Source organism: Trachymyrmex cornetzi, unplaced genomic scaffold (genome assembly GCF_001594075.2).
Source record: "Trachymyrmex cornetzi isolate Tcor2-1 unplaced genomic scaffold, Tcor1.1 scaffold37, whole genome shotgun sequence".
Classification (NCBI taxonomy): Eukaryota; Metazoa; Arthropoda; class Insecta; order Hymenoptera; family Formicidae; genus Trachymyrmex; species Trachymyrmex cornetzi.
This window is the reverse complement of record NW_017298429.1, coordinates 440,969-459,011: the sequence shown is the minus strand read 5'-3', so window position 1 is coordinate 459,011 and position 18,043 is coordinate 440,969. Positions and strand designations below refer to the sequence as shown.

The following is an 18,043-nucleotide window of genomic DNA, read 5'->3' as shown; positions in this document are numbered from 1 at the left end:
AGAAATTTAATCATTTATACGAAACATTCGCGTAGTGTGAAAAGAAAAGTGATATTGTTCATCACGGAGAATCTAAACTGAAGAGAATTGAATTGAACGTGTTATGTGTTTATGTGATTTGGAAACTCTCTTGATAGACAATTAGTTTCATCGTGAGACATTGAACGTGATGAAGAAAAAAGTGACATCCTCTAATATGATGAATTTAGTATGAAGAAGATGAAAGTGAACATCTACGTGTTATGACACGGTGGATTTGGTGTAATTCAGTACTCCATTCCGTCACGAGATCGCCATGTAAGGATTACATCGCCGCATCAGGAGAAAAGAGAAGAAGCCTCACTCCGCGTGACACCAGCGTGTCGAGTAATGCTGAAACACATCCTGACGGGGCAGCCGTCGTCAACGGGCTCCAGGCATCATCACAATGATTATCAGACGAGCTCGGGCTCGTTGCACGGCGGGCACCACCATCACCACTTGCACAACAGCTCGCTGCACCAGGATCAGCCACAGCAGCAACAGCCGCAGTCGCAGCAACAACCGCAGCAGCAACAGCATCTTCATCATCATCACTACACCGGAAGCACCGGGACACGCACTGGTGTCACCGGGCATCGCGGTAACAATAGCGGAGTCGACGTGTACGATTCCGTGGCGAGACCAACGGCGACGACGGTGTCGAACGTGCATCAATCGGCGACGACTCCTTCATCGACACATCGGCATCCGCTGAACCATTCTCAGCTGAGCGTGAACAATTTGTCACAACGCCTGAACCATTCGCACGCGCTTAACGTATCGACTCTGTCAACCTCTAAGCATTCGGTTAACAGCGTTAGTCCGGTCGGCGGCGTCCATGGCAATAACAATGGTGGCGGTAACAACAATAATAACCATAACGTCTCAGCGAGTCAGTTGGGCCACACCGTGATCTCGCAAACGAATGTCTCGCATCAGGACAGGCCAAAGGCGAACGGCGGCTTCGATATTTCCAGGCTGTCGCGGTTGCCGAGTCAGACTACACCGTCACCCGCGCCTGCCACATCTGCACTTCCTGTCGTAGCCAGCCAAGTAGCTGGTGGGCCGACGGTGATACCCCTCAATACCTCCTGGTCTTCGTCCCTATCCAGAAATCTCCATCGGAGTGATGCGGCTGGCGTGAAGGAGATGCTAACGAGCCTCGGACTGCTCTGTCTGGTATCCCTACTTTTAGCTCTTCTCTCGGTCATCTTCCTACTGAAGATCTCGCCGCTCACTGTCACCTCCAACAGCCTTATCAGCCCGGAGGAATTTGTGATCGTCTACGAGGTCACCCTGGCGTTATGCGCCCTCGCCCTGTCTCTCAATCTCTGCTGCCTGCTGGTCTGCGCCATACAGTTCCTTTTCGCGGTGAAGCTCGTCAAGACTTCGTATCAGGGTCACCGGTAAGTTGATCAAAATCATTTCTTTTTTTCGATATTCGTGTCTCGAAATAGTTAAAATTACAATTAAAGAATTATCGCTCTCTTTTTCCATTACTGTGTTATTATTTTCATCTGATATCTCGACATTCAAAATGATGTAATAAAAAGGCTTTAATAAGGCTTCTGAAAGAAAGAATTCTGGCTGTTAACGGGTTTATCGCGAGATCAATGAATTTGATGACTAATGAACGACATGAAAAGGACCGATACGAGGCCAATGCGCCAGCCTTGACACGTTGGAATCCAGTTTAATTATTTTTAAGCTCTAATGGGAACCGCGTGACTCCATGCGGGCAAGCCGAGATCCTTAATTAATTAACGTAGTAAGAGAAGGCGATATTCTCAGCGCGTATTCAACGGCGACCGACTGATTCGGAACGATCGGCGCGCAATAACATCCCATCGTCTCTGTCGTGACCTCTGGGCCCAGCACGACGTTACGAAACCGTTTAAAGATCGACTCGCACTTGTGCCATATAATCCGATGTTTGCAAATTGCAAGATCAAGGTCTTTCTATCTATATCTTGTGTTAACTGTTTATTAATATTATCATTTATTATGTGATATTACTCAATAATAATAGATTAGACATACTCGTCACTCCAGATAGAGTGGACGAAGTTTGAACGAAGCTACATCGATTGTATTATAAAATGTTATTTGAGTTTAGTGTGAATATTAATATATTATCCAAGGTTTCATGATGAGATTTGGCGATCGTGTAGATAACACTACAGTTTTGGTAACCTGCGAGTGATTCTACATCGGACGATCGTTGAAGTTTTATTTGGTTAAGAAATTTGCTGTGAAGATTTCAAAGAGAATCGAAACGTTCAAGATGTCAATATTTTAAATAAAGATGAGATCAACACATCATATGAAGTAACAAATTTTATTTGTGAAGATTTATTGCGCACCTTCGCTCGCGCTGATTCTCATTAGCCCACATTTAGGTTATTTTTTGTTATTTTAAGAAGAGAGAGTCCTTGTTTAAGATATTTATTAATTTTTCAATAATAATATATAATTGATTATATAGAAATTCTCAAATTTGACGATTTAATAATTCTTGTACAATAATTGAGCTTGAAACAACTGATTTTGAGAAAAAAAATATAAAGATTATTGTATCAAGAGAGAATTATATATATTATTATAAATATGTCGTACTTTTTTTAAATTAAAAATTGATGTCTGTATAGATAAGTACGATGCGCGAAAAGGTTTATCGTTAGTTTTGGAATATAATGATCGCTACGATCGGTGTGTTTCGGCCTTAACACGTGTTATGTCTGTTAAAGTTTTTATCGGTGTCTTTACGTGCCGGCGTCGAAACGTCGTGTCGCGTCGAGGAAAATTTCGGTCCTTTATACGCTGGTAAAAGGGTACGCATCCTACTCCTTCGTAATCCTACTTAAAGACGCGTAATAAACGGTTTGTGGTCTAGACTCGGCACATTGTAAATAGCGCCGATATCTTAGCTAATAACCGCAATGTGCAAAAAAAGAAAGAGTCTTTTTACCGAAGAGTATTGCTGCTGTTGCTGTTACTTGAATATTATTTTTGATATCTGTACAAAATTATGCAAACGCGCAATTTCGTACGAATCACAGAATGCGACGCGATCGTGCGTTTTATTTTCCTTTCTTTTTTATATATTGTGATTGTTAAAATTTTAATCGATAATTTTATTTGCATTTGAGATATTACAAATAATTAAAAATAAATTAGAAAGGTGACTAAATTAGCTATTTATTTCGCTACTCTTGATTTGAAGATTCAAATGCTTGAATTGAACAGAAAGAAGTGAAAGAAAATTTTGCAGATTTAACAAATTTTAGTGTTCAATCTTAAGGTTTCTTAAAGATATGGATTTTTAAAACGTTGAATATTAAAATTTATTCAATAATCGAATCTGCAAAGATTTCTTGACGTTCTTTGTACTTTATATTGTTAAACATTTCAAACTTTAAATCGAAAGTAGCTAAATAAGTTCTAATTAATTTAATAATCAGCTTTCTATTTTATTTAGTGTTTTAGGTGTTAATTAAACAAGAAAATAAGCGATCAGATATGCAAAAAATTTGATCCTGTAACATCCTGCGAACTTTGCACGAATACATGTAATAGCGACTGGTAATTACACAGGAAACAATAGGACTTATATGTAATAGGATCTATAATACGAGGATACCACATCGAGTTCCTTATTCAAAGAGAATTCTTCCCGCGGGATCAAGGGAAGCGATTTACGCGAATCGAGGCCGTTCGCGGGTGTTCTCGGTTCTTCCTTCTCATACGATCTCACGTCACCGACATCCACGATCAAGATCGTCCTTACGCGTTGGGATGGAATGGGTTCCCACTCATCCATGCGTGCCCCATCCGTGTACGCACTCGAATATATACTCGTACACAGTAGGTGGATCTCGTATCCAACGCACAGGGATCGGCGGCGCCCTCGACAGATATATCAGTGTCTTAACCGTGCGAGCGTTTCTTCTCACGGAGAGAGGCGCAAAAATTCACCTTAATTCACCTTCGTGTTCGCGCGTGTGTGCGTATATGCGCGTGTGTATGCTCGCACGAAATTGCACGCGAGAAGAATCAGAGCGAAACGCAAACGCAGTAGATCGTAATGTCGCATCACCACCCCGAAATTATCCTCGTTAAAGAAACGTGTTGATGCGATCGCTCTCGAAGCGATCTCTCCCGAAGCGTGACTTCTCTTCCTGGGTACATCGGACATGAGCACCTATGTTGGTTGCTGTCACAATAGACACTTCGTTGACGAGGATGTAAAAATATGATATAGGGTAGGAATACCTTACAGAAGAGAATGTTTTTTTAAAGAATGCAATAACATTATTAACATTTTTTTGCCGAAAATTAATACTGAACATTTAAAAGTGTGTTTATTTCATTGATGCTTGTGGTACATTTTTATGTTATTTGGTGTATTTACTTTATATTTAGTATTCATGTTGTGTGTACATCTTATCGCGGTAGTTGAAAGAAAATATTCATTTTAGGAATTATTCCACAATTTAATCTTACTCTAATCTTTCGATTCGTTTGATTTTATTGTTTCTTTTTTTTTTGTTGATCTGTTAATTGGCAAAATCGTTTGCATGGGATGAACTATCAAAAATATTGTAATGAACGCGTACACAGTAATGGAATGCGTAAGAGGTCATTTCGCCGCAGCGGAAAAGGACGAGGAAATCCCAAGTTGGTAAAGTCGTAGAGCAGGTAGATGGCCGTTAATGACCGCCTTGAGAATGAATAAGGAAAACAAAAAGAGTACAGGAACGCACAGGATAACTTCCTCTTGTTTCTCTTGCGGTTTCTACCTACAGTATTGCGCTTTTCATTGTTAGAAATGTCCAAATAGACTGGCACGAAACGTTTAAGCGCTCTTGAATTGCCCTTTACTTATATAAGTATGGATATAAAGATTATTTTAGGCTTTTTTTTTTAATTTATTATAATTACAACTGTGTGTAACAATATTACTATATAAACGCATTTACATAATGCATCTTCGCACGATGCAGAAGACCGGATATGTTTCCTTGTCTAGTTGTCTCAAGTATGTTATTTAAACATGGCGGATACTCCCTTCTTCTTTTACCATCATCGATCTCGTCTCTTCCACTTTCCAATTTCTTACAAAGTTTCCATTTCTGAAATAAATCTGAAGTATAGGGAAGGATTGTATGCTACAAAGACCTTATAAAACCTAAGAATTTCAAAGGAAATCTCAGCTAAGACGGAAATTCTTCGGATAACTGTGACCGAAACGGTTGAGATCTTCTCCGAAAATATTTACGCACTAACAGAGACATAAATAGTTTGTTCCGGGAAGACAAAACCTGTTTTAATTGAGTTTCTTCATCAACAACGTTTAAAATCTTTATTAACTTTTAAGATTATAATTTCTTTATTGATTTTCTAATCTAAGAAAATTTTTTGATTAATTTTTTCCACTATTATAGGAATATGTATGTCTAATGTAAATAATTATAAACATTTTTTAAATATACGTATTTTTTTTTAATATTAACCCTTACCGTACTAATATGGGTAACTAGTGACCGAGCGATTCCTGTTCGTGCAAGTTTCTTTGAGTCTTTCGGTAATTATAAATTATACTACATTTTATTATTTTCCAAAATAAAGAGTCAATATTTATTCTAGAAAGTTGAAAGTATGTTGGTGAATTTTTAGAGATTTTTTTTATTATTTTGAAGAGGTGAAAAAACAAAGAGATTTGAAGTGACCCTTGATGGTATGGATGAGGCAGCAAATTGTAGATGGTATGGTAAGGGTTAATGAAATATAAATATAATAAATATTAATAAATAATAGTCTTTATAAGAAAAACTTATAAATTACAGAATATATCAAAATATTAGAAAGTTACTTTGTTTTCAACTATGGAATTGATTTAAATTTCCTTCGAAATGTGAAGTATAAAATGGCAAAATCTTTCGAGATTTGAAGAATTTTTTTAATCGAGTTTTTTGTGAGTCAGTATATGCAAATTACAAAATATATAGGAGAAATATTTTTTTATCATCACGATGTCATATATATATAATATTAAAAGTCCATATATACATATAATATTAAAAATTATATTATAATGTGGAAACTTTTTGTTTTCTTGGATCAGCGAAAGCGACAGACAGATACATGCGGACGGAAGACTGATAAGGTGTAGCAACGCTTGAATGCATAATAAACCGAATGTAGGTGACGGGTTAACGGCTTCTTTCTAAACAATGTTCTGTGCCAACTGATAAGTGCAACGATCGATCAGACCACACGCTATTTTTGTCTTGCACTATCACGAAACCTTATAGCTGTATAACCTTACCTCTATGCTCGGGCTCGTGAAAGAATAATCAACTGCAGCTCTCGAATATAGGTGAATTTACAAATAACGATCGGAAGCAACACAAACATTTTTTTTCAATATTTTTCAACGGAGAACAAAAAACAAAGTTTAACTAAAGCAAAATTTAACTAAAGTCTGATTAACATAAGATTCTAAAACTTTTAATAGTCAAAATTTATATATAAATGCAATATTGCGTAAATTTGAAAATATTACGTTACTAAAATTACAAAAATTTACTGAGACAATGACATAAAGTAAGTCTTGAGTTGAGTATTTTACTCTTTTTTTTTCACACTTTAATTTTATCATGTTCTCATATATTTTTCGTAGACTACAAAAAATTAATGCGTGCCGCTTTGATCAACGATCGTTCGGAATTAGCTCTGGTCTTCGAGTTTGGTTTTCGTCATTCTCAGCGTAAATGCTTTGGTTGTGAGATCTTTACCAAGAAATCTGATCGCGGCTGCTGAACAAATACAAACAGACGTCGATATGAAATGTTCCTGCCGTAAAAATTAATCGGTTGCCATATGCTAATTTGATCAAAGCACATTAGCTATTTGCACTTTTAGGCTGTATTTGTTAGCGTTAATAGAAACAAATAATATTAAAATTGTTTTATCTTTTCATTTAATTTCAATAATATATAATATATTCAACATCTCTCATTAAATTAGAAAGCAGGTTCGATCATTAGCAATTGCTACATATAAACATGTCTCTTTAGCAAGATTGTTTAGAACGTTTTGATAATTTGGGTTACAGAAATAAAATGTCTAGTGTAGAATTCATTGCTCTTATTTTAATTATAAGCTTATTTTTTTCGTCGCGTGTTAAAAAATATCTTTGCATGCAGAATAAGAACGATGACCTATAGATAAAATAACGTAGGAGAGATTGCAATGTTGCTCGAAATATAAATTTTTTTTTCGTCCGCGAATAGCCTTAGAGTTTTCAGCAAAGACTAAAGTTCGTTCGAGGTCAGTCAAAATTGGGGGTTGGCTGATTCGGTTCTTTACTTCTTTCTATCCTTCTCTCTCCCTCTATCTTGTGCACGCGTTAGTCACAGCATAAGTACGTCAACTTTGAAAGAGGCTCCGAAAATCTGCGTACAGATAGCCGGAATACGAATGACAGACTCTTTTGGGAATCTTCACGCGTTTCTCACAACGTTCGCCCACCGTTCGGGAAATCTGATCTGCAGTAACAAGAACATCCCTTAGACACGTATAATATACAGCTCGCTCTGATTCTCTTGGATTTCTCCGGACGACGCGGCGCGGCGCGACGTCTGGCTTATGTCCCATCAGCTTATGTCTCCGACATAAGCCGTCTCCGGCTTTGGCGTCAGCGTGCACGTTAGCCAGCAGCGCAGCAGTGTTATTTGGTTCTTCTCAAGTACTACTACTTGGCATTCCACGCCCTCGGATCTCTGGATCCTGTCTTATCCGTGCCTCGTTTCGGCCGTTCTCTCCTCGCGGGAGACATCCTCGAGTTTAGGAGCACGTATGAGGCGGAGAATAAATTTGGCAGTGAAATGAAGTCACGAGTACCTGTGAGAAGTAAAGGGAAGCAGGCCCAGAACGATTGGTTTTGACATATTTATTAAACCGTTACATGTAAAATGTCGTTTTATGCCTTTCTCAATGACTTTCAGGTAATACCAGAAGAATCGAAAAATATACGCAATTGAAAAACTTGTGTCGTGTTTTTTATGTTTCTCAGGGCGAAAGGCTATTTACATATGCATAATCTTATTTTTACTAACTCAAACACGTGGAAAATATAAAGGTGAGAGGCATCGAGAATAAGAAATACGTTCTCAGCTTTTTAAGCTGAGATAAGGCATCTGGATTGTACCAAACTGTGAGATTTTGATCTTCCGTAAGCTTCCGAACAGCTTTTGGAATCTGCACGGTCCTGTTTCTCGGAACTGTCCTCTCCAAAATACCGATGAACGCATACATTTCGCGTTCAAACACTTGGCGAGATACGTGCCGTTTACCCACAATATCTTGGCAAAATACGGCACATCGAGAGGAGCGATTATTCGCACCGTCAACATCGTCTAAGTGGCGTACACTTGAGTTAATTAATGCGGTTTGATGCAATCTCGGATGCGGATGGAAAGAACTCAGTAAAGTATCTTACAACTGCGTTATACTTTAATAAGTCATTTTTTCTTGTAATACACAAGAATGCTATTTCGAGAGCATGCAATGTTTCTTATAATTTTTACGCGTTTCCGCATTTATAATAATCATAAGAAAAGAAAAGATTGTCGTCACGGTACCGATCGGCGTAATATCGTTCGTTTAAAAGTCACGAATAGATCAACCGTGGCTGATGACGTACGCACGGCAATACGATATCCTCATCTATGAACAGGCTACGAAGATCGGCACGTATCGCCGACCGCGGCAAGTGACGACGACAAGCAATCGGTCACGCTGTCACTTTGATGTGTTGTGCGGCCAACAATGTCCGCGCGATGAGATGGTGCCGGGCTGGTCGGCGCGAACAGGTGCAACACGGAGGTGGATCGGGAGGCCGTAACGGTTGTCGCCCCGGTACAAAGTCGCGGCGAGGAACGGCGCGGCGAGGGCACCCTCAATTTCGTTCGAGGGCCTCTGGGCCCCTGGGCCCAGGGGCCCTCGTCGTTAAGTCCCTTCTTCCCGGTATCGGGCCGACACACCGAGGAGATAGGAAATTCCGCGAGCACGTTGGGATGCCTTCGGTAAACTTTTTTTCGACCGCGACACGGATTACAGACACCTGTCGGCAAGAGGATGCAAGAAGCGCAGATCATGAGGAGAGGGAGAGAGAGAGAGAGGAGAAAAGGAGGGAGAAATGATCGCGGCTGTAAAGCGAGCGCGCGCGTATGATCCATCATCCGCGGCGGAGCCGTGTGATCAGCGTATGATCCATCATCCGGTAACCGCTCGCATCCGCGACCACGGCGAATGCCGATGCCGCAAAGCTATGCGGATGTAACCGGCCGATGATCCGCCACGACCACTCAAGATCTACTTAGACCCAGAACGGTAATCGAATTTTGCATTTGTAATCGAGAAAAGTAACTTGTTCTCGACATTTCGATATTGGCAAATGATGCGTGATGGAACACTCGCAAGTTCTAGAGAGATCACTTGCTTACACTGATAAAAATAGCAAATTTTAATATTTATTTGATACAAATCTTGTTTTTATTGAAAATAAAATTAAAATATTTACTATCAAGTAAATGTTAATACTTAGCATACTATTCAAAGAAATATGTATCAAGATTTAGTAAATGTTTTTCGGCGTAGAATGAAAAAAAGGACGTCCACGAGAGAGAACGAAAGAAACGTTTCTTTTTAAATGCCGTGCTTTTGCGTGCCGTCTAGGCACATAGCTTCGTGCAATCGTACGTTACGGTACCGTGATTTTCATACAAAGCGCACAAAACAGTTCTAATTACAGTGCGCGAATCTGGGCATGATGTCATCTCGTTCGCAGAGATTGGAGTAACGGCACGCAGTTGTAGCTCCGACGGTTTCGCGCGCGACTTCCGTGTCCAGAGAGACCGGAAGTGCATGGAGCAGCTGCAACAACCGCGACGCGGTCCGCGGTGAGCCGTATAAAGACAACGAGGAAGGGCCTTCGATCATCGTGACACGCTCGTATGCACGTGTCGTTCTATGGAATACGCGCATGAACGCGTATCGGGCCGCGATTGGGTGTTCCGCCTGTAGCATCGCTCCACAAGTTTAACCGTTTCGCAACAGATTACACGCGCCAGGTTTGCGCGCGAGCGCTCGCGTCACGCACGCACGCACACACGCACGCACGCTTGTGCGTGAAGGCGCACGGTTCACTTGAAGAGATGATCGTCCCACGGGGAACGACTTGCCTTTGATTCCACGAGAAACTAGACTGGCGCGGGAAGGTTCGACGCGTTTATGTCTCGGGGGGCTACAAGAACTCTAATCTAAAAGAAAAATGTTTCCGGAGAGCAAGTGTGCCCTGCGCAAATATTTCTTCCATTGTGCGCAGGACTTCGTGGAAGAAATATCAGGAACAGCAATCGGTATTAAATATTAGAAATAAGAAAGTGAATACAACAACGCATAAATATGTCTTATACCTTATTTGTAATCATTGTGCGTTACGTTTAATCTATATTAGTTTTTTATTTTTTTAAATTTAATATAGGGTAAGTGGGGTGAATATGCCACACTTAAGCGAAATTAGATTTTTGAGTAATTATTTGTTCAATTTAAAGTAATTTTACATACTGATCTTCTTCTTCCATCCTTTATCTATCATTTGTGTATAATTAGAATCGAATATATTCATTTTTTGTTATTAAAAATAAAGAAATACGAAATTGCTGAAAATTGGGCAATATGCCACCATGCGGGTAATATGCCACATACAAAAAAATACAATATATCCAATGTATAAGGTATATAATATATATATATATGTATATATATGTGTATAAATGTAATATTTTCATTTTAACCTACTCTAATAGATTAACAAGCTAATCGAGCTAAATATTGTGTAATGGTTAAATAATAATTTACATAAAGCACTATAAAAGTTATAAGAAGCACATTTTCGTATATCATGCCATCATATTTACCTCATAAAAACAATACTGTTGCCAGGAAATTGTTGCTACTCATGCAATATGTTAAGCACACAATTATACACAATGTTGTAGCACTGACGCAAGCGCTGCTAATCGGTATCATTGTAAAACAAAACGCGTGGCATATTCCCCACACCGGCGTATTACCCGCACTTACCCTATATTTATTTCTAGTATTTCTTCCATTGTGTGCAGGGTCTAACTTTGCAGAATATATAAGATTTATCGTGTTTATTTTTTTTTGTCTGTTTACACGCTTTTGTGCCTGATCGAGATGAATTCCACTGAGCTAACAAGGACGACTGATTACAAGCGAATATTTATAGATGAATACGGACAAATGTATGGAGCCTCTTTCCTTTGATCGAAAAGAAGTGAAATATACATCCAAGCTTATTGAAAGCTGTCCGTTTAGGATGCCAGTTCGTTTTTTTTTCTCTCTGAAAATTTTATACTATATTAATATTTATTATTAAGTAGCAATTTTATACAATGAATATATTCTGTTCTAACATAAGCAGACGACCTTTGCTTCCTAATTTTAAAAGCTAAATTTTTCGACTGTACGAATACTTTTTGAGGATCCGAACAATAGGATTTTTAATTTTCGCTTATTTTTCAGATGATATATTTTTTATAATTAATATACATTTGTTTGGTATATATAATTTTAAGAAACATACAGTCTATTGTATTCTTTATGAATAAATTGTTAATTACCCAGCAAGAAATAATCGTCAATTAAACGTCGAATCGACGTCGAAGTATTGAATTCATCGTATCGATGTCGATTTGATGACTTATTTCTCGCTGGATAATATTTACTTTTTAAAAATAAATTAAAAAACAATATTTTCTCCGTACGAATACTTTCTGCACTCACTGTATATATATTGGTAGATCCGTTAAAAATTTGTTTGTTGAAATTAGATTCAAGCGTCAAAAGCTCTCTCCGTGTCGTTATCCATACAGCATCACATTCATCGCGACTCTCTCTCTGGCCGCGAGAATTATCTCCTCGAAGCGGAGAGCGAGATTCCCACTCTAGAACGACATTCTCCAACTCGTTCAGCTCCGCCAATGAATGTAGCACGTCCACACGTGGACACGGAGGACATGCGTGATTTTTCGCGCGGTCATTAAAAGCTGTACCGCACCGGTCGCTGACTTTCTGGCAGTTGCGTTTAATTAATAAACTTCACCGCGTTTTATAAATATCCGATCCGCGGATATTTCAGTACGATAGTGAATGTCTGCAGGTCAATGTTTCCAACGACTCACGCTTGCGCATGCGGGCGAATTCCGATTTCCGAGAAATGATCTACGCGATTGATCACGAGAGGAAACGCTAATTGCCGAAGATAGGAGGTTTCGTTGAAAGAAGTTAAATGATATTAATTTTAAAATCACGGTTCAAATAACTCTTTATTTTTTCTAGTTCTGAGAATTAGAAAAAGACGAACCGAGATTGAAGTTAACCTACATTGGTATAAAAAACGAGCAAGAGTTATATAACTCAACTACTCATAAAAACAATTTATCTGATATATGCTTCCGCCGGCCTTGGTTTTATTAAATATAACACACACTTGAATATGATTAAATAAACTAGCAATGTAACGGTTTGACAAAAAGTTGAAGAGGAAGAAGTTACGGTAGTCTGATGAAATAAAGCGCATTTCGCATGCGAGTGATGCGAGAGCTAGGTGGGAATTTCTTATCTCGTCCGTTACATGCAGGATTTTCTAATGATATGGTTCGGTTACTATTGTAAATCATATGATAATTATTGTAGCGGTCGATATAGAGAATACGGAGAATACGGGGTAAGCAAATGGTCGTGGCGTTTGTTACAAACTGCTTTCGTGCGAAAGCATTTCCATTATGTAAAAGTAGTGCCAGGAATGTATAATCTTGTGCTCATCGCTGTGCTTAACAATGCCACTTAACAGTTAGCACGCACGAAAATGCTATGTAGGCACGCCTTACTCTTTTGCTTTTGCAAAGAAGAAAATTGGAACTCTTACACGGTCAATTTGATGCTGCAGACAATGATTCCTTAACAACTTGCAACCTTATGTAATGTTTTATTTCACTGGAATGTATTGAATTTGCCATTCAAAAAATATGTCACTTTTCTTAATGGAGGTACACGATTATAAAATACATAAAAAATTATCATAAATTTATTATTTTTAATGATATTTATCAAAAATTAATCACGGAAAATTAAACGTTACATCACTAGATTACTCTACTCTTCCTTCGTCATTTTAATGAAAGAGAAAAGTCTCCATTTGTCTGCTCGACTAGTACATAACGGGTAAAAGTTGCAGCCGTTGGCGCGTGATTTGTCACTCTCGGTGCTCCAGAGTGACTCGCTTCTATCGGCACTCGACAAAACCCCGTTGATCTCGCGCGTTAAGCAGGAAGACACGTTGCTTTTGGTTCGGCACGTTCATTCATGACTGGTAAGAGATGTACAAACGCGACGACAACGACAGCACAACGAGGAGACTAACAAAAGTGTCCGCGCCTATTCAACTCGGGCTCGTATAATTTCGCTGTGCGCGGAAGAAAAGTAGAGGGGCACGAATGTGACGAACGTGTAGGTGTGAATGATACTCGCGATTCGAATTCAAGAAGCCGAGAGATGAAGTCTGTAGGCAAAATGTTGCAAACGATGGTTAACGCGAACATTTGATCAATAATTTCGATATAGTCAAATATAGTCAAATTAAATTACGATAATAAAGTTGATAATAGAAACGACTAGGAAAATGATGAAGAATATCTAAAAATATGATAAAAACTAGTAAACTATTACATTATATATTATTGATATCCAAATAATGAGGTAATTAATTATAAACGATTAAACGGTAATTCTTGCTGGTAAAAATATCATTTAGAGCAAATAGTTCGTACATCGCAGTTTTGATGTAATTTCTTTCACACGTTTAGAGCAAGATCATTCCAAGCATCCTTTCCGAAACGTGTTTCTTGACAAAGTTTACGAATCTTTGACTGCATGCCGCTTCTAAATAAACGTCATCTATAAGATGCAATGAGGAATTCCCACGCAGCCGTTGCTGCCGCCCTTTGAGGTCAACGATCTCTTTGGATATACGAGCGGGTCATGCGAAGCGATTAGAACTACTATTGTTCGAGACTTCTAGTATAGTGGTAATTTATTTCTGGGAATAAGCTACCGCGCGCGATAAATTATTGGAACTATAATTAAAGTTTGATGAAGACAGTTTCAATTACGTTTGTATTTGATATCTTCTTTTTATAAGAAAATGCTTCAAAGAACGCATGGAAAGTAAATGTAATATTTCATACTACAAGTTTATGTAAATTTAATTGTCCAACTGAAAGTTTTCCATGATATTCTTCTTGTATTTTTATCACATTTAAAATGATATTAAATTTCTCAAAAATTAAATTCCTTGTCTCAATAAATTTAAATTGTATACGATTATTGGCCCTTATTGTTAGATAATTTATTTAAACCTCACTTGACCGCGTCGGGAACATACCGAGAACACAACTAATCCTAATTTAGTTGATCTAACCCGAAAGAGTTAAAAACGGCTTTTAGCAATTTTTATCATTACGTACGCTAGTATTGTAGCTGCCTAAAGCCGAAATCAGACTACGCATTGAAGATTGAAAGATTGAAATTTGACCAATCAAAACAATAGAAGCTAAAATTCCTCTGTCCTCATTGATAAAAATTTCAATCTTCAATCTTGAATTTTAATGCGTAATCTGATTCCGGCCTAAGATGATTACGACGAGAGCACAGCTAACTACCCTGCGGCACCGACGTATGAGAGATTAGTTGCACCACAAAAACGCTTACTAGTTTCCCGCGTTTACGTCGGTACCATAAATCCATTTGACACGTCTGACTCTCTTTCGGATGGTAGCGCGCTTAAACGCGGTGTCTCGCGCGCGACAGAACTCGCCACGACTGAAGAGAAGAAAAAAAAGCGTGGGTTATCTGTAGAGAGTGTATACCGTTATGCACCGATCGTATCGCTGCACTTTCGCGATTATGCAATATTTGCCGTGGAGCAGAGTATTTTGACTTACGGTCTCTGTAATCTAAAGACGAAGTACTCCAAAGGCATTCCCATTTTGAATCTCTGACGAATCTTTTTATGACCACGAAAAACCGCAACGAATATGCGCATTCAATTAGTTGCGAGTTTGTTGAAGATTGAAAAAGTTCTAAATATATAAAGAAGAATCGACATACGTTTTTAAAATAATATAATCATATAGCACTTTCCTCGATATGTTACAATTTAGTTGTGTAAAAATAATTATTTTATTTCTTCCAAATATATATAGTTTTACACAGTTTTGAATGTACATTTTTTAAAATATATTATTCATTTATAAACGATGCATTTCGCACTAATCCATAAAAAAATTAAAAGATCGTTATTCGAATGCATTCGTGCATTTCGTGTCTTCGTCATTGTGCACGAACGAAAATTCAAGTGGTCGTGAGCCGCGCAAAATGTTTCTGCGAATCCTAATTGCCAATGAAACGACAAAACGTACGCTTTTATAATTCACCCAATTATCATGGACTCGCGAAACTCATCTTCGCTGTGTGACTTTTGTCTGTTTCAGGAGTAACAAGTACCTGCAAAAATCGTCCATCAGCCGTGTGTGCGCCGTCGGAGGTTTTTTCATTAGTATCCCTGTCTTCTTAACTGGTAAGGATAAGACGCTTCTTTTTGTTATCAAACTACACGAATCGCGCTGATCCATGTCTGGAAATGGAGACCTGCAACAAGAATAATTCGAACTCTGAAAAAGTTCCTTACAATTATCCACTTATTGTATGACGTTATTATCATCGTAACATCACGATATGAATTCCGGATTTGTTGCAATTCACAGGTATGATCTTGTACACATTCATCCAGTTCCATTCGACCCCGGCGATTGTCACGTCGGTCTTCATCGGCCTCGGCATTGTGTTCTGCGGATGCGCTATGGTTCACAACGTCTTCGTATGGCAGAAAGTGAGTGCGCCTGAAAGTGCATTTTTTTTAAAACACCTCCACCCCTCCACACCGTCTGTGATATCCTTTCCTCTCTTCGTTCGGCGACCTAACGGCGTGCGAATTTTTTCGATCATCACGATACGCGGATCTCCGTCGTAGCCAGTTCGCCTCTTTATTTTCTCGTATTTCGTAACCAGCAGACCGGCGATGCACCCGGTCTGCATCTCCTTTTCTTCTCCCTCTTTCCTCTCCACCGCGCCGGTTCTGTGCCCTTAATCTCTCTCCGCCGTGCCTTATTAGCATATTCCGCTACGGTCGATGTCATTATCACGCTATTATTTATGTCGGTGATCATTCTACCGTGTAATTCGATTCCAAACTGGATCTGTACGCAGGATGTGCGTACGTGCATGCGTGTACGCGTGTATACTGTATGCGCTAAGCGGACAGTGGCGGACAGTGGGTGCGAACGGACGTGTCAAGTTTTTGTCCTGTGAAAAAGAACCTGTGAGAAGATGGCAATATAACTACCTAATGTACATGCGATTCTGGGACGATACTTGGATTCGCATTACGTAATTGTGCGATTAAGTGGAAGATTTTGTATAACTGCGATCGTTGCGGTTCTTCCGTCTCCGCCATAAACTTTGCTGACATTTTGCCGCTACATAAATTGCACGACGAAGAGGGTTCTTTTTTACTATTTCTTCTATCCGCAATGCTTCCAGCCTTATAATAAAAAGTTTTCTAATATATATACTTGTCTATTTTTTAACGTGTAATTAAAATACTAAGATCTCTCTCGTCATGTTAATTGATACTTCCAAATCGTATCCTTTTTAATATATTCTCCTTCTCTCGTTTAAATGAAAAATTTTTTTTTAATTTATTGAAAAAACAAACGGAATAATTTTTATAGAATAATTTTTCTTTTTGTACAATTCGCAGGAGAAGACGAATGCGGTAAAAGCGTTCGCCCGCGAGCAATGCGAAGTCGCGGCACAGCTACAGCGTCAACAGCAACAGTTGCAACTGCATCAGCAGCAGCCGCATCAGCAGGGACACTCGCAGCATCAACAGCACCAGCATCAACAGCAGCATCACCATCATCACCATCAGCAGCTGCAATTGCGGCCGACGCTGCATATGGGTTCGAAGCTCGGTAGCGGCAGTGGCGGCCCAATGAGCCATTCGACCGCCAGTCTAGCCCAACTTAGTCGCGGCCTTCATCATTCTTATCAGCATCATCCTCATCAACACCATTCTCATCAGCAACGGCACGTGTCCTCCATGTCGCCGCCGTTATTACTGTCGTCGCCGCATGCCGCATCACAGCATAACCATCTGACGTATCGTGGTGGTATCGCTGCCGCCGCCACCGCCGCTGCTGCTGCTGTCGCCGTCACCGCTACACCATCAACGACACCCGGCGATCGGTCACCGCCGAGTCCCAACGGTGGTGGCGGCGGCAGCAGCAAGCTCAACAGGTCGCAGCACTTGCCGCGTGAAACCAGCGGCAGCGTGAGTCCCGGCCTGCCGGCGGCTACGCTCGATCTGAGTAGTGCCGCTACTACCAACAGTCCGCACGAATTGTCGACTCTTGTTTAAAAACCTTGAGAGAGTAATGGAAGTATAGACTTTCAGAATCTAGAATTTATTTGGAAAACGTATTCTCTGAGACTAGTAGAAAAAAATTATCTCTCATCATCTTTATTAGTAGGGGAGGCCAAGCGGGGATTTTGGGATTTACTCGAGCGCGTCAGAATAACATAAAGGGGGAAAGTTTGCACCCTAATAAGTACCCCCACCACATATTAAACCTCTATATAGAGCCGGGGGTCCAGGGGAGCCCGTCAGATTAGTATCTAACTCGAGCGCGTCAGATTAAGGTATGGTGTGTTAATTACATGTAGAAAAGTGTACATTTCAATAATCTGACGATTTCAGCGTGACGTAAGGAAATGGGAGAGTCACAAAGTTACAAAAAAAAGATTTTTT

The 18,043-nt window shown here is 39.5% G+C and overlaps 1 protein-coding gene across 1 annotated transcript; it reads left to right on the top strand.

Annotated features, from left to right (window-relative positions):
• Nucleotides 1-241: 241 nt before the first annotated feature.
• Nucleotides 242-17,728, top strand: LOC108763576 (box A-binding factor). Its single transcript, XM_018511324.1, has 4 exons — nt 242-1,427; nt 15,666-15,751; nt 15,939-16,063; nt 16,994-17,728. The coding sequence occupies exons 1-4, from the start codon at nt 370-372 to the stop codon at nt 17,651-17,653; spliced, it is 1,929 nt and encodes a 642-aa protein (XP_018366826.1). The 5' UTR covers nt 242-369; the 3' UTR covers nt 17,654-17,728.
• The last annotated feature ends 315 nt before the right edge of the window (nt 17,729-18,043 follow it).